At 51.3% G+C, this 17,877-nt stretch overlaps 6 protein-coding genes across 6 annotated transcripts; 4 read left to right on the top strand and 2 right to left on the bottom strand.

Annotated features, from left to right (window-relative positions):
- Window positions 1–595: 595 nt before the first annotated feature.
- Window positions 596–3,388, top strand: Z520_08744 (uncharacterized protein; the record flags this gene model as incomplete). The annotated part of the gene is made up of 1 exon (XM_016779240.1): window positions 596–3,388. One exon carries the CDS (start codon window positions 596–598, stop codon window positions 3,386–3,388), a length of 2,793 nt encoding a protein of 930 aa, XP_016629747.1.
- Window positions 3,389–3,778: 390 nt separating this feature from the next.
- Z520_08745 (60S ribosomal protein L35) lies at window positions 3,779–4,268 on the bottom strand (the record flags this gene model as incomplete). Its single annotated transcript, XM_016779241.1, has 2 exons — window positions 3,779–4,013; window positions 4,114–4,268. The coding sequence occupies 2 exons, from the start codon at window positions 4,266–4,268 to the stop codon at window positions 3,779–3,781; spliced, it is 390 nt and encodes a 129-aa protein (XP_016629748.1).
- A 439-nt stretch (window positions 4,269–4,707) lies between these two features.
- On the top strand, window positions 4,708–5,508 carry Z520_08746 (uncharacterized protein; the record flags this gene model as incomplete). The annotated part of the gene is made up of 3 exons (XM_016779242.1): window positions 4,708–4,767; window positions 4,825–4,938; window positions 5,005–5,508. 3 exons carry the CDS (start codon window positions 4,708–4,710, stop codon window positions 5,506–5,508), a joined length of 678 nt encoding a protein of 225 aa, XP_016629749.1.
- A 4,683-nt stretch (window positions 5,509–10,191) lies between these two features.
- Z520_08747 (uncharacterized protein) lies at window positions 10,192–11,352 on the bottom strand (the record flags this gene model as incomplete). The annotated part of the gene is made up of 1 exon (XM_016779243.1): window positions 10,192–11,352. One exon carries the CDS (start codon window positions 11,350–11,352, stop codon window positions 10,192–10,194), a length of 1,161 nt encoding a protein of 386 aa, XP_016629750.1.
- Window positions 11,353–11,737: 385 nt separating this feature from the next.
- On the top strand, window positions 11,738–14,030 carry Z520_08748 (uncharacterized protein; the record flags this gene model as incomplete). Its single annotated transcript, XM_016779244.1, has 4 exons — window positions 11,738–12,197; window positions 12,249–12,424; window positions 12,473–13,513; window positions 13,593–14,030. 4 exons carry the CDS (start codon window positions 11,738–11,740, stop codon window positions 14,028–14,030), a joined length of 2,115 nt encoding a protein of 704 aa, XP_016629751.1.
- A 676-nt stretch (window positions 14,031–14,706) lies between these two features.
- Window positions 14,707–17,052, top strand: Z520_08749 (uncharacterized protein; the record flags this gene model as incomplete). The annotated part of the gene is made up of 2 exons (XM_016779245.1): window positions 14,707–15,259; window positions 15,326–17,052. The coding sequence occupies 2 exons, from the start codon at window positions 14,707–14,709 to the stop codon at window positions 17,050–17,052; spliced, it is 2,280 nt and encodes a 759-aa protein (XP_016629752.1).
- Between the last annotated feature and the right edge of the window lie 825 nt (window positions 17,053–17,877).

The following is a 17,877-nucleotide window of genomic DNA, read 5'->3' on the forward strand; positions in this document are numbered from 1 at the left end:
TTCGCTTTCGATAGGTATGCATATGCTGTGCTATCAGACTGAAAAAAAGCCATCAGTAACACTGCCACCGTTTGGAAATGTCCAACGGTCCCTGTTGTTGCCGCGGCTACCGCCTACGAGTTAGAGCGGACACCCCCAGAAAGCCCCCTGTGGCTTGTGGCTGGTGGGCTCCTGCGGCTTCGCTTGCCCCAATAATAATCTTGATGCCCACCGCCTGATGCCGCCCACTTTCCCTTCCTCTCCATTGCTGCTTTTGCAGCCTCCGAGAGACCCTGTTTCAGCCTTTCGCGTGGAAAATGACCCTCGCGTTGAATCCACGTTGATCGCTTTTTTCCTCGAATCCTACGCAAAGAACCTCCCTCTTCAATTCAGCTCTTCACCTCCTACTTTGTACTTGTGTGATTCATGTCTAATCAGTATTACCATTGGAAGACCATGATCTGACGCTCTGAGCCGGGTGTGCTTCACTTCATCCTCCGATCTACAGCCCGCCAAACGGACGGTCTCGGGGACAAACCAGTAATTGTCGACGAGGGACCGATGAAATGAATATGCGCAACTATATACCAATACCACAAAGCTATTGGCCACAAAAATGGAGCAAGATCACACAGACGACTTTGCTTCTGAATCTTTCTTTGACCAAAATTCGCTCCAGCAACAAATTCAACACCTCGATGGGACCGCCGATCTCAACGCTGTCTCAAATGTTGCCCTCCCTCCAAATCCAGCTGTTATCGACAAGCTCTCCCGCCGATGGTATTGTGGCTGCTTAGAGCGCATCGCATGGTCGAGACATGGCCATCTTGCCAGCATCTCTGATGATGCATCCACAGTGTATCTGGAATGCATTCGTTACGACTACGAATCCAAATCCTGGGGCCTCCACGAAAGCCACTCGTTAACTACCCTATTCGAAGACGCCACCAGCCTGGCTTGGAGCCCAAATGGAGGCGAACTTGCAGTGGTCGATGTCAAGGGACGGATATGGATTTATCACAACTCTCTTCTCGCCATCAACCGCTTGATACTTGCTCGTCAAGGGGCTCTGGATGAGGGCGACGAGTATTCCCAGCCGGTTGGCATGACATGGCTGAATCAGGATCGACAAGAAAGACCAAGAAATGTCGTTACTCATGCATTCAAGGGTGACGCACGGTGGCAGCATGCCAATGCAAGAGCCAAACCGCTTGGCCCCTATTGGCATCGTGCTGTTGCAATCGTTCACCGCAATGGCCTCTTCACCCTTTGCTTCCAAAGAGGTGATGGCCAGTATTCCAAGGTAACTAAGCAGTTGTCTCCGCCAGACGATATGCTTTACAGTCACGCCAGCTTCGCGCCCACTGTCGAAGGAAAGATGCTGATCACTCTGCACTCGTTCAAGAAAGTTATCTCAGTGTACTTCCTCTCAATAGACTGGAATGAAGTCAGGGCGACCATTGAGGGCTTGCCTGTTTTGACTCTGGAATCGATTTCAAGCAACGTGTCCTCGCAGCCGTCTGGGTCTCCTACTCTTCCTGACACATACGACCCGGATTCGTGGTTACTTAGCCACCTAGAAGTCGTGCGCACTTCGGATGTCGAGAAAGCAGTGCAGATTCCCCCCACCATTCTTGCGATCTCTTCTGGCGTCAATAGAACTGTCAACATACCAGACTCGGGCTTTTTAGTATCGAGCATGATCAAGAGGTGGTTGGTAACTCCTGTTGAACAGAAACTGCACCCACTTTTTGACGCACTGCCGTCTACAGGTCCTGGGGCGACAGCACCAAAGCCTACCTACACCCTTCAGAGGCAACCAGATAAAGAAGAACAGGCCATCACAACGATCCACCATGTGGATGGTGTCCAAGCGCTTGCGGTCACAACGCAGGAAAACCGCATTGATTTCTTAAGTTCAGACGACTTATCGCCTATGTCATATTCGGCGTCGGTACAGGAAACCACATCCATGTCTCAATCTGGCTTTGCATTTCCTTATGCACAGGTTCTTCTCACACCGGCTTTTTCCCCCAATGCATGCGTGAGGGCGGATCTGACTCCGGATGGGAAAACGCAACTTGTTGCCATGGAATACCAATTAGGACAGCCTCAATCGCTGCAGCCCCTAGACCCAAATGTCGACGTGGCTCTTGCGTCCCTGAATCTCACCTTCGCACGAGCATGCTGGTCCAATGCTACCATCGACGACATCCTGATGTGTGTCTCACAGTCCATTCCGACCGAACTCTACCCTATAGTGATTTCGACCATCTATCGTACCCTCTTTCGCGACAATGACTTTGTAAACGAAAGGACCGAGGGCTCAGAACTTGAAAAATTCATCCACAAGACAGTGGTAGGGAGAGTCCTGTCTTACCATGCAAGTCTCGCGTCGAACTGTCCTCAACTCCTCTCCATCGCCTCCACCGATCGGAGACATGGCTGTTGGTCACTCAGCGCACAATGGGCTTGGTTGGTGAACAACATCCGACAGACAGCAACTCTACTTTTCATGGCCATGAGGGACGTGCAGAATATTCAACTCGTCATGAGCCAAGACTTGACGGACCTGCTCTGCTCGAATCTCCGGTGGGGTTTGTCGCTTATGAGATTTATCATTAGCACTATTTTGGAGGTAGGCGATCGGGAGACGAATCCAGAGATGTTTGACGAGAAAGATCCCGGCAGAGCGGGCGATTCTCTGGGCGACGGCAGTCAGGGTCTCGTCGCCTTGCTTTTGAATTGTCATCCATCGCGCATCTTTCTGATCGCGTTCGTCAGAGCCGTTAGGGCGTACGCGAAGAATACAGAACCAAAATCTAATCACCACTTGCAGGTCCTACAATGTATTCAACAGCAAACAACGGGGAAAGGTCTGTCATTCCAAGCCATGGAGGCACTGCTTGAATACAGATGGTCTGCGGTCGGTGACGTGGACAGGGACATTGCGGCCACAGCTGCACGCCAGGTAGAGATGATGACTACGGGGGTTGTGCATGAATCCTACCAAGGAACGATCAAGGTGCTGCTCAACACGCTATTCAACAGCGCCCAGGGACTTCGGGCCAAGATGCTGATCGATCGAGTCAAGCTGTTCATCGACCAAGTCGATCTCGAATACATCTTCTTGAATCACGACATCTTGGGCCGACGAAGTAGTGATGAAGACCCGGACAAGAAAGAGGTCATCTATGATGTGCATCGAAAGAGACCAATCCTCAAGGGGGTAGCAGAGCCCAACGGCTCGGGACAACTGATGATCAGGAAATGCTTGAGATGTGGGAGTTATAGCGAGGACGTCAACGTGCCGCCTAAGGAGTGGCCTCGGCAGGTTGCTATGCTACTCATGAGATGTGTTTGCGATGGAGGTTGGGTGCTGAAGCCCTGGGATACGGTTCACAAATAAAGCGCAAAAATTTGCAGGGCAGTTTCCGAAGAGTTGCACCCACCCAAACGTGCTCAGCCGGACCACCAATGACGCCGTATCGAAGTGTTTTAGTAACCGTCTTCAATGAATCTTGGGTTCGTGTTTTCTCATTGTCCTCGCGGCGCCACATGAACACCAAGTCCATGTCTGCCTTTTCGTTGTGGCTTACATCCCATGGGCTGCAGAAGATCAAGCTCATAACCTGGAGCTGGGAAATCTTTCCTCCCCCCCTCGCAAAATCTTCAAACCACAACCACCCACGCACCATCACTTTTTTCCCCAAAGCGATTCACCTCCCCCGGTGGTTTCATTTTCGACCCGGCCTTTTGGGACACACTCACTCGTCTCTTGCTGAAACTGCCAACAACCTTACTCCGCCTTGACAGCATACTTCCTTAGGGGGAAGTGCGTCTGTCTCTTCTTCTGCTTCTCCGTGACCCTGCTGGCATCCTTTTTCGACAGCCGACGACGAATTGCGCGGGTCAACTTTGGTCGCAGATCGAGGGGCAGGTACTTCTTCTTTGCGTAGAACAGACGGAGTTGGTGGCGTTGGTTCGCGTTGATGACGGTCAAGACGCGCGCGATGGATTTGCGAAGGTCATGTCTGTATGTAGCCCATATGAATCAGTATTCAATGTCACACACTCCCCAATTGCATTTGGTGACCTTTCCGAGGTCGAGATCGAAGATGGTTGGAGGCATACATTCTTGTCAATTTCGATGAGGCACCGCCAGCAATCTTCTGCACGCGCAATTGCCCCAGCTCGGTCTTGAGCTCGTCGAGTTGTTTCTTCAGGTCGTCCTTGGACTTGCCCCAGAGCTGGCCCGGTTTGACTTTGGCGTTGGTCGACTGTGTCATTCATAATCTTGTCAGCATATGTGTGCTATAAGACAGACCCAGGGGGGAGGTAGTGCGCACCATCTTGGCTGGTAAGTGGACTTGTCGATGTCGGTGTTCGTGAGGGAGGCGTTTGTAGATTTGATGTCGTTGTCGGTTCGCAGACTGCGGGAAAATTGTTGTGTGCAAGCCCCGATTTCTGCCAAGATTTATTGATCACGTGATGGGCGCCGCGGCAAGTTCCGCCCACGCCTGATGGCTTCCGCTGGTGCTGGCGTGGCACCGTGGTAAGGGACAAGGTGGGAACTTCGAACGCCGCGAACTACGAGACCAACTCACAATTTCCGTCGAAACTCGCCCTTCATGAGCAACGGGGGAACCACAAGTCTAGTGATGTCTCCGTTATAGTCGACAGCAAACTCAACGTTGTTCCGCATCCCTTCCGTGACCGACAACTGCCATGGCAACCACTACGGGATGGGCGCAACTTCGTCAACAGATCAGGACGCTGGAAAGCCAGGTACGTCGGCTGTATCACTCAAAAGAGATTTGACATATGGCTGAATGGATTTGGTAGACTGAAGCTCTTTTTCATACCTACTCGCAATATGCGTCCACCTCCAATCTTCCCCCCAAACCGTCAGATGATGAACAAAGGAACGAAGCCGAGATACAGGAGCTGTTGGAAAAGGTGGGAAGCCAGTAATCGGCCATTGCGGATGCAAAGTATTCGTTCTAATAAGTCTGGCACATATAGCGTGAAGGACTGGTCTCGCAACTCGCGCGTCTACTCGACTCCGAAAGTGCCCTGAGCACATCCAGCTTGAAACAGAACAATCTATCGCGGCACCGCGAAGTCCTGAGCGAACACCGCCAGGAACTCCGTCGTCTTAAAAGCTCCATTTCGGAAGCTCGTGATCGGCAACATCTCCTCGCCAATGTACGCTCCGACATTGACGCATTCCGATCGTCCAACCCAGCCGAGGCCGAAGCCGAGTACATGCTCCAAGAACGGACTCGACTGGACCAGAGCCATAATGTCATTGACGGCGTGCTGTCCCAGGCATATGCAATCAATGAGAATTTTGGCATTCAAAGAGAGACCCTGGCGAGCATCAATCGACGCATTACCAGTGCCGCAGCCCAAATCCCTGGCGTGAACGGGCTGATTCAGAGGATTGGGTCAAAACGGCGAAGAGATGGTATCATTCTGGGGAGTTTCATCGCCTTTTGCGTCCTGATGCTTCTCTATTTCAGCTAGTAGCACACAATGGAAACAGCACCACTGCGAGGAGGGCATATGAGGTGAAGCGTTCGGTGGTAGCAACCACATTCGGATCCCAAGGGTTCCATCACAAATGCTCACGATTCACGCCTCTGCTTCTGTTTCGGCTTCTCTAAATGTCCTGCTCAGCGATATTTCCTGCAGACGACGTCGACGCCGGAGTTTCAGTGGGGCCTCCAATCCCGAGAATTGCTCGATCTTCAGAGCATCCTTGAAGAAGATCCATCAATCGGTGGGTGGTATTCATGGTGTACCGAACGGAAGCTGCAGTCAGTCGAGCGTCGAGCGGGGAAAGCAGCTGAGAAACCGTTCCCGCACAGACCAATTCAACCTCAACCATCCTCCAGGATGGGAGAAATTGCACGGATGGAATCAGATATGAGAAGAATCCATCAAAACGGTTCTACACTTCCCAGAAACGGCTCCAACCCGCAGCAGAAGCAGGATTTCATGAGACTGACATCTGAGCTGACCTCAGAAAGCTGCATCTGCTTTGATCCTTCTATCCAATCTGACAGGGCTTCCGGGGGGTGGTCGGTCTTATCGTGTGCTTGTAACAGTATTGTCATGAAGCTCCTCAGTGAGCAAAGCCAGCAACAAGATTTGCAAAGGTCTATCAGGTCAGCAGGCGCCATGGAGATGAGCTGGGGATTCTGGGTTAGACGCACGGCGCATACGGCTATTCAGTGCAAGTCAAATGTTGTACGTCTACTGCCCAAGGCTCTTGGGATTGCAACGTGTAGTTGCCCGGTATCAGACTGCGGGCGTACCTGGGTATAATTAAAGCTTTTGAATGACACTCTTTCTGAGACAGTCGCTGTTAGGCCACGAGACCTGCGACCCACCACAGCCTATATCTATCACAGTCTACCTCGTACTAGTAACACCATTACCTACCTAGGTACCTAGGTAACTTTACCATCACCATACCGCCAATATACCACACAACATATTACGCCTATAATCTCAGGCTGTCTACAGTGCGAGCAGAAGGCCACATGTCAGAGCGTCTTGCTAGATGCAGGGTCCAAGAGTGAATGAAGGCTAGTCGGCCAGTCCCTCCTCGGAATCATGCTGGCCCCTCGGGTCCGAATTGGGGCGCCCTTCTCACCCTGACATTCTCAGCCTTGGCCTTTATGGAGCCTTGCCAACACGAACAAACGCAGACTTGTTCGGATAGCACGGCGCCCGTTCGCCCAGCTGTCGTATTCTCTCTGGTAGCACCAGAATCGGCCACTCACAAATTTTGAGGCTTTCCCTTTTGCCCCCAATCTCGAGCTCCCTTCCGACTTTGATCGTCCTGATGCGACCTTGGAAGTTTGGTAGTCGGGGGAAGGGACGAGGGGAAACGAACCCTTTGAACAGCATCCTCCCTTGGCCTTCTTGTCTTGTTTTTGCCTCTGCGGAAGATTGCAGCTCGAAGCCCAATTCCAAGCCTTGGGCTTCTCTTGACTTGCCCTTTTCGCCCGCCCGTTTTCCTTCCGAAAGGCATCCCCCGATCATAATGACGAGAGGGTCTCCACTTCTCGATGTCGGTGGTGTTGTCGTACAGGAAGGTTTGGAATGCCTCTCGGCTCACAAGTGAGGTCACTCTCAGCAAGACGCAATCCAGATACAGCATTGGGTGTATCGTGGGAAGTTGGAAAGGGAGTCGACGCGCGTCGTGCATCACCACACCGCTGGCTTTCTGTTGCCCATGTTGGGCCGTCAACAAGCGTTGTTTGGTAATAGGACGGTCCCAGAATAACCCCAATTCTTCATCTGGGCACTATTATTCATGACGTTCCCACCCTGCGCAGACATTGTGATTTACTTTGGACGGCATGTCGGCTCGCCAGTCCTGCGCTCCTGTCCTCGCTTGTCCCCGGCCACTTGCCGCACGAATGAGAACAACAACTACTGCACACTTTATACGGGGGCCGCATGGATGCTAGATCGAGCACCGTGCCCTCTCTTCCCGCACTGTGAGCGTCCTGGACAGGTACGACTTACGATGGCGCCATGGAGGCGGCCGTTTCCCATGCCTGATCAACGTCCCCCATTCAACGAGCACGTGCGGATTTACATACTTCCCGCCGCGGCGCATACTTTGGCTGCTCACTCTGTTCCCACATGGGATTGACCCTTCCGCATGCCCCTCTGGGATAAGGTTCAGCATCGCTTGTGAAAAAGAGCCGTCGGGAAAGGAAAAGAGCAGAAAAAAGGACAGCTTTTCGTGGGGATTATGCCTACGAGTACATTGGTGGGCTCCAGAAGGGGACATATTAGACAGAGTGTCAGGCAGGTCTCGGTGAAGGTTGCTCTCGTAGAATAATAATGGAGAATGGAGGAGGTTAAACATTCCGGCTGAACTGGTACCCTATATAGAGAGAGAGAAGGAGAAAGCAGAGTCTCGGAAGAAGCGACAAAGAGTGACAAGACATGAATCAAAGAATAGTTCCCATCAAGCTTTCTCGTGGGATCATGTACTGTAGGTTGGTAGTAATACAACCCGCGCCTTGCTCTTCCCTTGTCCTCCCCTCTAAAAGACAGACTCAGAGGGAGAGAAGGAAGACTATTTGCACCGAGAAAGAAATCCCGCTCTCCCGCTCTCCCGCCTTTGCCTTGCCATCAGTCTCTGCATTGCGCCTTGGTCCTCCTCGAGTAGGAGTAAGAAGAAGAAGGGGAACAATGTAAGTCCATAGTTAACACGAGCCGTCCGAACAGGACCTACCAGCCATTACTCGTACATGGTTGCTGGAGATCAGGCACTAGGTAGGTATTGTCGGTCGGTGCGGGTATTGTTGCGGCCCGCTCGTCACTCTGGGTTTCTCTACCTACCTAACCTACCTATTGTATCTACGTATGTGTATATGTTTGGGAGACATGGAACCCATGATATTATATTCCCGCGCAAACACTGAGGGTCAGAAAGAGCCGGGGGTGGTCAAGGGTAAAATGAGTTAGACAGACTTAATCCTAGTGTAATATGTATAGCGCATCCACGCATACTAATACCACTGGAACAAGCAGAATAAAAACAAGGCGAGGAGGCGAATCGTGGATGGATGGATGGAATGATTACATCCAGCGACGCTCTCTCTCAAGGATCTTCCATCCATCTCTCCATCTACTCTTCTCTCGGCGCGCGCGCTTTAAGATCAGTGCTCGTTCCCTCCTCTCTCTGTTTTTCCTTTCCGTTCAAACCTCGTCAATGACCCTCATTCTTATAGTGTAGCAGAGTGGAGTACGGTACTACCAGGTGTATATCTGGCGATTGGGCCTCTAAGGAAAGACGAGAAACTCAATTCGACCTTTTCCGAGTGGACCGTCACCCGGGGGGGTTCTCTTTTTTCTAAACCCATCTTTTCTGGGTCAATATCCCATTCGGCCCTTACCAAGCTATTTCATAATACACCTGGGCACCTTGTTTTTTTTCAATTCGTTTCGCCCCCCCATTCCGTTCCATCCATCTTGGCTCTGGGAACAAAGCCGAGTTAATCCTGCAAATACTAAGACCTCTCCTTATTTGCCTTGCTGGCGCAAATCAATACATTCCCCGCCGCATGTTTGCTTTTTTTCTTTTTCTCTTTTGCTCCACTTGGCGACACGACACTGTTGACATCACGGGCATATTGAGTCCTCTTTCTGTCCGCGCATTTGCTAGAATATTCCGTGCGGAATCGCAGAAGCGTTCTCCCATTGTGTGGTCTGGGCTTGGTCCATCGTCAACGTCATAACAAAGGCAACAGGGAAAAAAGAGGACAAGAGACAACGAAGCCACTGTCTTCGTGGCTGCAAACGTCCTGGTCCGAAACCCACCGCGAAAATTCTGTATTTGAACTTGTGGGCTGTCTCTGGAGAACAATGGGAATGGACATGTGCCGAGATCTGTGAAACAAAGTCGACGCGAAAGGGCACCCGAGCGGCGAAAGCAAACTATCGCCTTCAAGGATATGGAATATCAATTCCTTCAGTCCTTCTCAGCCGAAGAGTCAGTTCCAAAGTCGACATCAGACTGGAAGTCGCCTTTCCAGACCCCAAACGACAACAACGAAGCCAAAGCATCTTTTCCACCCAGATTCCAAAGGCACAGGGCCATAGTTGCCCCGGCCATTGTTGGTGCTCGGAATCTTGCTTGACTACCTCATCCTGGGAGTCGCCCTTTCGCCAGTCTTCCCAACGTTTCCAACCCTGTAACCTCACAATATCTTTAGCCATCTCCCGCATCCCTCCTCCCAATTTCCATCATCAGACGGGTTCTCGAGCGACATGTGCATATACTACACCTACCACTTTAGCTGCTGTCCCGGCACAGCCAGGCCGGCACCGTACTATGTTCACTCCATGTGCGACAAAGCATTAAGCCCCAAGAAAGTCCCTCTAGGAAGTGCCGGCATGAAAGTAATGGAGCTGAAGAAATGTAAAGTTCAGCATGAGATTCTTGACGGCGCCGAGGCGGATCAGCCGTGTCCGAAGTGTGGGTAAGTCTCGGTCCTGTGAGCCTCCGTAAGGGAGTTACGGAAAATATGTGCATCCCCATGAAACGAGGCAGTCGCTGATTCTCTCGCATGCGATTTAGGATGAAACCGGAGAATTGTGAGCAATAGAGCAGTGGCTGTATGAATGCTATGAAGCAACAGCGAGCTTTTCTTTTGTCGATCTCCTTTGATGGTGGAATCAGGCTGTGATGGCTGTGGGTATCGCATTGCGCTTGTTCGGAGTAGCTCTCGACTTGTCCATCTCGGGTGTTGGGACTCTTGATTTCGGAGTAACGGACTTGGAGCGATGCGATATGGGTTGGGAGGATGTCTGTCCCAGATTTTCTTCTTCTTGAAGCAGTCTTTGAACTGCTGCATTCAGACCTTGCACCTCACCTTCCCATGCGTGACCACTCCCTGCCCATCGGATCTTGCAGCTCGAGTCCACCAGATACACATATCCGACCTGCGAGTTGAGTAGACCGATCGCATCGCGCGTTTCATCATTGAGTCCGCGACGAATATCGCGAGGCAATTTGATCATAAAGTACTTGCCCCAACGTTCTTCTGGTATGGTCTTCCTCAAACGTCCGCTAAACATCTTGACGAGCAGAGCACGGATCCAGTCACCTTGAAGATTGATATCCACTCGTTGCAGATGGCCGTTGCTTTCTTCAATCATTTTGTTCAGTTCTGGATTACTTTTGACACTGACGAAAGTGTCAACCTGTTCTTCCGCCCAATGGCCCGACTGCATCGCTATGACGGAGACTTTGCCCATAAGCACGGGAGTGGTGTCTCGTCCGCCTTGAGGCCCATCACCTTCGGCGGCTAGTGTTTGGCCCCAAATATTGGGGAAATAAAGTGCCTTTTCACGTTTGAACAACCGAGGATTTGAGACAAAACTCTTTCCCTTGAAATGATCAACTCGTCGCCATTCTTGAAAATAGGGACGGAAGAACGTCCGCAGGTAGATCCGCCGTCGCTCGAGGGCCTTCTCGTAGCTTGTGAATTCTTCGTGCCTTTCGCGGAGAGTGCGATTGTCAATGGGACTGTTTTCACCGGGCCGTGGGGGATGTTCGAGGCCGAGCGGGCGGGCTAGTACCGAGGGTGTGAATTTCTCACCCGTCACTCCTCGTGGGATTGGAATCCTCGAGATAGCAGAGAGATTTTCAGGATTTCGGTCCAGGCCGACGTGGAGGGGGATTGTGGGTTTCTTGATATCGACTCGGACTTTCTCCGTCGCAGGGGAATTCGAGGTTGAGGCTCTGCGAGACACAGCTTGAAGTCGGAAAGGGCAACGACTATGACGGCGCAGTGTCAGGGAGACGAAAAGACTAAGGACATCTTTGCGACTCATTCTGCGAATCACTGGTATCCAGCTCTGACCTCCTCGCTGGTCACTCGGGTTGTTATTAGGGTATTCGAGAATGGGTCTGGACTTGTAGGTCAGCATTGAACTTGGATGCAATTGCAGCGCTCTACAAAAATATGGCTTGGCATCATGTGACAGCGCGTCGGTATCGTGTCCAGCCGTGAATGGGTCGAATGGGTACAGGAACAAAGGGAAAACGGCTCGTCCCACTTCACCCCGCCTTTATTCACCAGTGTGTTCGCTGTCGCACCCTCAATTGTGAAATGATGTTCTTGTCACTTTCGGCGCCGGTGCCGCATGCGGTCATGTATATAAATATATCCTACGTCCACGAAAGACCAATATATGCCACCGTCAACATATTCCAAAGATGTTGTCCTCGGAGGAGAAGAAAGAAAAGGATCGATTCTTCAAAGACTTGTATCGTCTCGACAGTCTTGACGATGGAGAAAGCAAAACAGGACCGAACTTGCCAGAGCGAAACCCCCAGCGATCTTTCTCCATGCGCAGTCTCAAATTACACCAGACCGATCCAACCCCGAAGATGATTGACTCGGACAGACACCGACGGAAGAGGAAGTTATCTCAAACCATTCCTGGGCTGGAGCAAAATTCAAGACTGCAATCTCTTCCTCCTGGGGCATCCTCCCCTGCACCGAACCCCTCGAAGAAGAAGAAACCTTCCCAGGTAAAAAGAAACGTGACAGACCTTTCAAACGTAGCGGCACGAATGAATGGATCAGGCTTCCCCAGATTGAAACCCCTGCCGAAGCGGGTCAAGATGAAGAGCATCCCAGGTGATGAACAGATCTTCAAAGGTCTTGTTTTCTGTATGTTCAAGCGTCAATGGGCACCCTTCAACTGGCTGATATATCATACAGTTTTCGTCCCCAACAATGACGATGACTCTGGAACTCGCATTCGCATCCACCAAGCTATCCAATATGGCGCTCAGTGGGCACACGAGTTCTGGGAAGGGGTCACGCATATCATCGTCACTCAAGACGACCTCGATATGATCAGTGTAGCCAAATCGTTGCCTTCCAGGCAGATACCGGTTTGTGACCCCCTCATTTCGAGGTTACAATGCTGACAATATCCTTAGAAGGGTCCGGTTCTTCTACGCCAGAAGTGGCTTTTCGAATCCTGGAGATCTGGGTTTCTTCTCGAGACGCATTGGAATCGCTTCCAGGTAGCAGGCCCAGACAACGTGACGGAGACAAGCCGCAGTAGCACTCTACCTACCATGAACAATGGAGCGACCACTCACGTCTCAAATGTGGATAGATCGTTCCCAATTGCCAATATAATGGAGAGCACCATCCAACCTCAGGGGGAGCCTAGGTCCAAGACCAAAGACCTGCAGCCGAAAGCTGCAGAGAAAATTGAGGAGGACGCACTTGATAGTGCCATAAAGGATGTTCAAAATGGCGCCGGCCCGCAGTTGCACCTTGCCTCCGATGAGGACTCCGGGGATGATGATAAGCCTGAGTCTCGATCCATGCTGGACCAAGCTCGCAACAACGGAAAGCCCCCAGGGAAGACCGCCGGTTTTCTGTGTATGGAAAGGCATGACGGGAGAACCCACAACGAGAATCTGAATGCTGAAACCATGGAGAAGCTCCAAGAAATGGCAACATCCTATGACCAAACAGGGGATCAATGGCGAACCAAGGCTTTTCGGCAAGCCATAGGAAAACTTCGAAAGCAATCTCAGATGATTCGAACAAGTCATCAAGCTCGTGCGGTCGGTATCGGCGAGAGCATTGGGGCGCAGATCGAAGAGATCGTCTCTACCGGAAAATACAGACGGCTGGAGTATGCTCAGAATGACCCACGAAATCAGATTATCAAGCTCTTCATGGGAGTGTACGGGGCTGGCGAGACAACCGCGAAGATGTGGATTGCAAAGGGTTACCGATCCCTAGAAGATGTCTATCAGAAAGCTGAGTTGACTGTGAGTCAGCGAGTGGGCATCGAGCACTATGAGGATTTCCAGCAGAGGATCCCTCGTACCGAGGTCGAGCAGCACGCCGCCGTCGTGGAGAAAGCACTCAAAGCTGCAGATCCCAATTTTCAGTTGATCATCGGAGGGTCATACAGACGAGGCAGCAAAGATTCAGGGGACATTGACTGCATCATTTTCGTAAGGTTCCTTTTTCCACAGGATTTTGTGCTTCGGGAGAGGACGTCGTAAACACAGGTGAGGCTAACAGATACTACAGATGCCCGAGGCTGGTATTAGCCACATCCGCACCCTGATGCTGGATACAGTTATTCCTAAGTTGATGGCCCAAGGGTTCTTGAAAGTGGCACTTGCTGCGGGCCACCATTCGAGCGATGATTCGTCGAAGTGGCATGGAGCATCCGCCTTGCCGGGCAGCAATGTCTGGCGCCGGATCGACTTCCTCTTCGTGCCCTGGACGGAGCTTGGAGCGGCATTAATCTACTTCACGGGGAACGACCTGTTCAATCGGAGCATCAGATATCTGGCAGGCCAAAAGCAGATGAGATTGAATCAGCGTGGATTGTTCAAAGATGTCATGAGGGGACATGGGCGGAGACGAATCAATGATGGGACGTTGCTCGAGGGACATGATGAAAGGCGGATTTTTGAGATTCTCGGTGTCCCGTACCGGCCACCTGAGGAACGGAACGTGTGAAAGGTACCTAGGTACAACGTCAGAGAGCAAGTAATCATGGCACTTTCGTGTCCCATCATAGATGCGTCTCCGCATACTGTCCTCGGTGTGTAAAGTTCTGTTGTCATGAATGGAGAGAAACAAGGAGGAGACATTTTTGACTCGTCACCGACTCACCATCGTGATCAACTTTGAAAGTCCGTGGCTTCGGAAATCGGAAGATGCACAAGCTTTGAGCTTGGCGCGGGAGTAGCCGACAGCCAATAGACGTCGGGACTCAATGCCCACTATGCCTCACCGCCCTAGTTTTTGCAACACCGCCTTAAGGGTCGCAAAATTCTGCCAACACTTTTGGCCCTTCTTTCATAGCCTTGTAAACATGGCGAGACACTGAACAGCTTCATCGCGGCGTCGATAATCGTCGTATCCCAAATTCTTAACGAGTCCCAGTTCACGCCCTCAAGGAGGCCGTGGGCTGGGTCTGAAATCGTCAGATACCGCTTTTGTCTCCCTAACTTCTGCGCGACATCAGTGTCAACTGTTCGTCCAACCCCGTCGCCCGCTTTCTGCCCGCCGGCGGAGACACTCATCCATCGACCAATCTCGTAAGTCGATCTTCAAGTTGATGCCCCGCGACATGATACAAGCGGAGACGTGCTGACCTGTTCTCAGCCAAGGATCGGCAGAATCGCTAATCATGGGACGGCGTCCTAACCCGCTGATGGCGGAGTTCTTTGTACGCGGTGCCAAGATCGGTGATTCCTCAAACCGTTATGAACAGAACTGCCGACGATGTGGAGAGCACTTTGCTCGAGGCCGCAGCGAGGCTATGGTCACTCATTTGACCAAAAAGTGTCCAGCTCTATCTCACGCGGAGCGTACCAAGATCATCTTGCGTCTTCACGATATCTCCGTCCCAGATGTCCACCCTTACATCGACCCGACCTTTGACCCTAAGGCGACAGAGAACAACGAAAGAGCAGCGGAACAAGACAAGAACGATAACAATGTCACGTTGCCCTTTGGTCAGAACAGACAGAATTTTGACGGCTTGAATGTTCTTGCTGAGGCTTCTCGTCGCGTCGATAGTAACGCACGAGGTAACATCGGTACCGCCTCTCAAGATCCGAATGGACTCCGCAACCGAATTTCTCGGCAACAGGAGGACGCAGCACTTGATCCTCAGCTTCAGGCAGGCGCCTTTACTCACCCTCTCTTGCATGATGATGGTACGGAAGTTCAAGGCAACGGTTTGTCTACCTTCGTTCCGCTCCGTTGATCTTCTAGTAAGGCGGACACTAATCTACTCCCCTTAGCCTTCCACACCAGTACGCCCGAAAGCCTTCCGTCACTCTACCAATACGTAGGTAGTCTACCTCCAGCTCCCCAAGGTGGTCTGGTTGGGCTACCACTTGTCAGCACCCATCCGCAGGATCTCTCAACAATTGCGGCTACCGCCAATGCGACAATCGCCAATGGCTCTATTATGGACACCGATATGGATATGTCAGATGATGTCTCTTCCGCCCTTCTTGGGGACCTTCATGATCACGGGTTTCCTTCCCAGGGTCGACAGTCATATCCCTGGCCAGCAATGCTTGGAACGCAGCCAATGGAGCCACTGACCATGTCCACTCCGGCGCAGCCTATGCATGCACCAGATCTGGCGTCTATTTCTTCAAGGGCAATAGACGGTTTACCCTCACAGAATGTGGAGTCTATGGGCCGACATCTCAGACCGATTGCAATGAATCCGAATAGCCAACCAGCTCAGCTCTCTGACCATGCAGGTGCGCACTCACAAGCGCCGAAGCCTAAGGTCCGTGGCAGGTTTGCTCCCGACCGCCGCAAGGAAGTGCGCGAGCTTCGAAAGGTCGGCGCGTGTATGCGATGCCGCATGCTTAAGAAGACATGCTCTCAGGAGACACCGTGCCAGACCTGTGCTGCTGTTGAAAGTCCTCGCCTATGGAAAAATTCGTGTGTACGTACCAAACTTAGCGAAGCCTTTCCACTCTACTTTCTTGGGCTACATTGGGTCATTGCCTATCACGAAGTCAACACGTTGAAGACTCAAGTCTCTTTTACGCCTTTTTCGGGGAGGATCGACTGTGCCCACTTCATGGATCAGAAGCTCGTACTAAAGGGTCTTCAACAAAAGAACACAAAGCGGGCTCCCGTCAGCGATGGTAATCAACAACCCTCAGGCAATGAAGTTATTGTCGTTGCGGATCTTGAAGCGGACAATCTACTACCGAAGGTCGAACGATATCTTCAGGCAACCTGTCAAAAATTCGTGGATCAAGAATCATCTCCTGTCATGCGAGCAAGTCTCCAGATTGCCCAAGCCATCAAGCAACAGCAACAAGGCAGCGGGGCTATTAACAAGCATGATAATCTTGTCTCAGATGTCATCGAATTATGGACGGCAACGTCAATTCTCATCGATGATAAAATGGAGGCTCACTTCGCGACAGACACCGGGTTTGACGATGGACGAGCTTTGATCAATGAGACGACGATGCCCATCTCTTATCGCGTGTTGAGTCTACAGTTTCGAGCGGCGATCGAGAGGCGTGCCATCACCGTGTGCAAAAGTGTCATGAACCACTTCGAACAGCGAGTCTTGTCTCGCCTCAAGAGCAACAGTTTCGAAACATTCTTGATTGCATTCATCTTGCTCAACTCTGTGGAGCGCGTGTGCTGGTTGTTCCGACGTTGGGATTCCCGCAGTCAGGAGGTGAAGTGGCCCCTGGACCAAAAACCAGCATACTATGCAAAAATGGGCGAGGGGTTTGCGCAGACAATCCAAATGCTGCTAAACATGCGACAATTAGAGCCCAAAATCATGGTCGACCCTCATTCAGACTCAATTGTTGCTTGCAACACTGAAGACACTGCTCTTGTTGAATGGATTTCAGCCGTGGGATTCACGGCGGACCTCGCAGCGCACTTTGGACTTGCCATGTTCGACCCAGAAGACAACAGATCCATGGATGGAGTTTTGTCCGCGCGATTGCTCCAGCCCCAAGGTCATGCGGATTGACCGTTTTCGAAGGCCTACTTGTACCAATCGAGGTACTGAGTTTCATGAACGGCGTTGGGAGGGTGATTGGACGAATTGTATCAACACAAGAGCAATTGGCGGTGTGAATTGGCATTGATGAAACATGAGACTATGTGACTTTGTCATACACGAGAGCAAGATGACACGAGTCTCAACCGAGGTGAACCCAGCCACAGATGGAATTTGTCATTGAGCTGCGAAGAAGAGCTGAGATACCCACGTGTGCACACTTGAACAGAAAACCCCTTTGAAAACCCAAAAATATGTACAGAGTCCGATGGAAAGGCAATCATTCGGGTGGTCGAAACCCAGCAGCTAGTCCTTGTCAAGAATGAATAGCTGCAGAAGGTGACAAGACCAATTCGAAGTGAAATTGGAAACTTCGGAGATTGATAATCACCAAGGGCTGAAGAAGGCAGGCTACGCTTTCCCTGGCATGACTTGTTCCTCTGTCCTCATAACATAGAGTTTTCCTGTTAAGCTGCCTATGTCAATTTCTCGGTGACCAGAAAGTGCCAATCACTGAAACAATATTCAATAACAAGAGTTTGATTGAACACATGAAACAGACCGCAAGAGCCAGGGTCACAGACTCGTGTACTGTGGATGACCACTGCCCCCTTGTTCTCTCACATCTTCGTCCTCCTTGACCTGCGACGAGCGAGTGATCCTTGTTTACCCTCGGTGCCACGAACCTCAAAGCTGGGATCGGCCAGCGCTTGAGCCAATCGGCGTCAAGACAGAAATATTGCACATTGTCTATGAACATTGGATCAGACCCAGGGTGTGAAGCACAGGGACAAG

The sequence above is a fragment of the Fonsecaea multimorphosa genome (assembly GCF_000836435.1).
Source record: "Fonsecaea multimorphosa CBS 102226 unplaced genomic scaffold supercont1.20, whole genome shotgun sequence".
In the NCBI taxonomy this organism is placed as follows: Eukaryota; Fungi; Ascomycota; class Eurotiomycetes; order Chaetothyriales; family Herpotrichiellaceae; genus Fonsecaea; species Fonsecaea multimorphosa.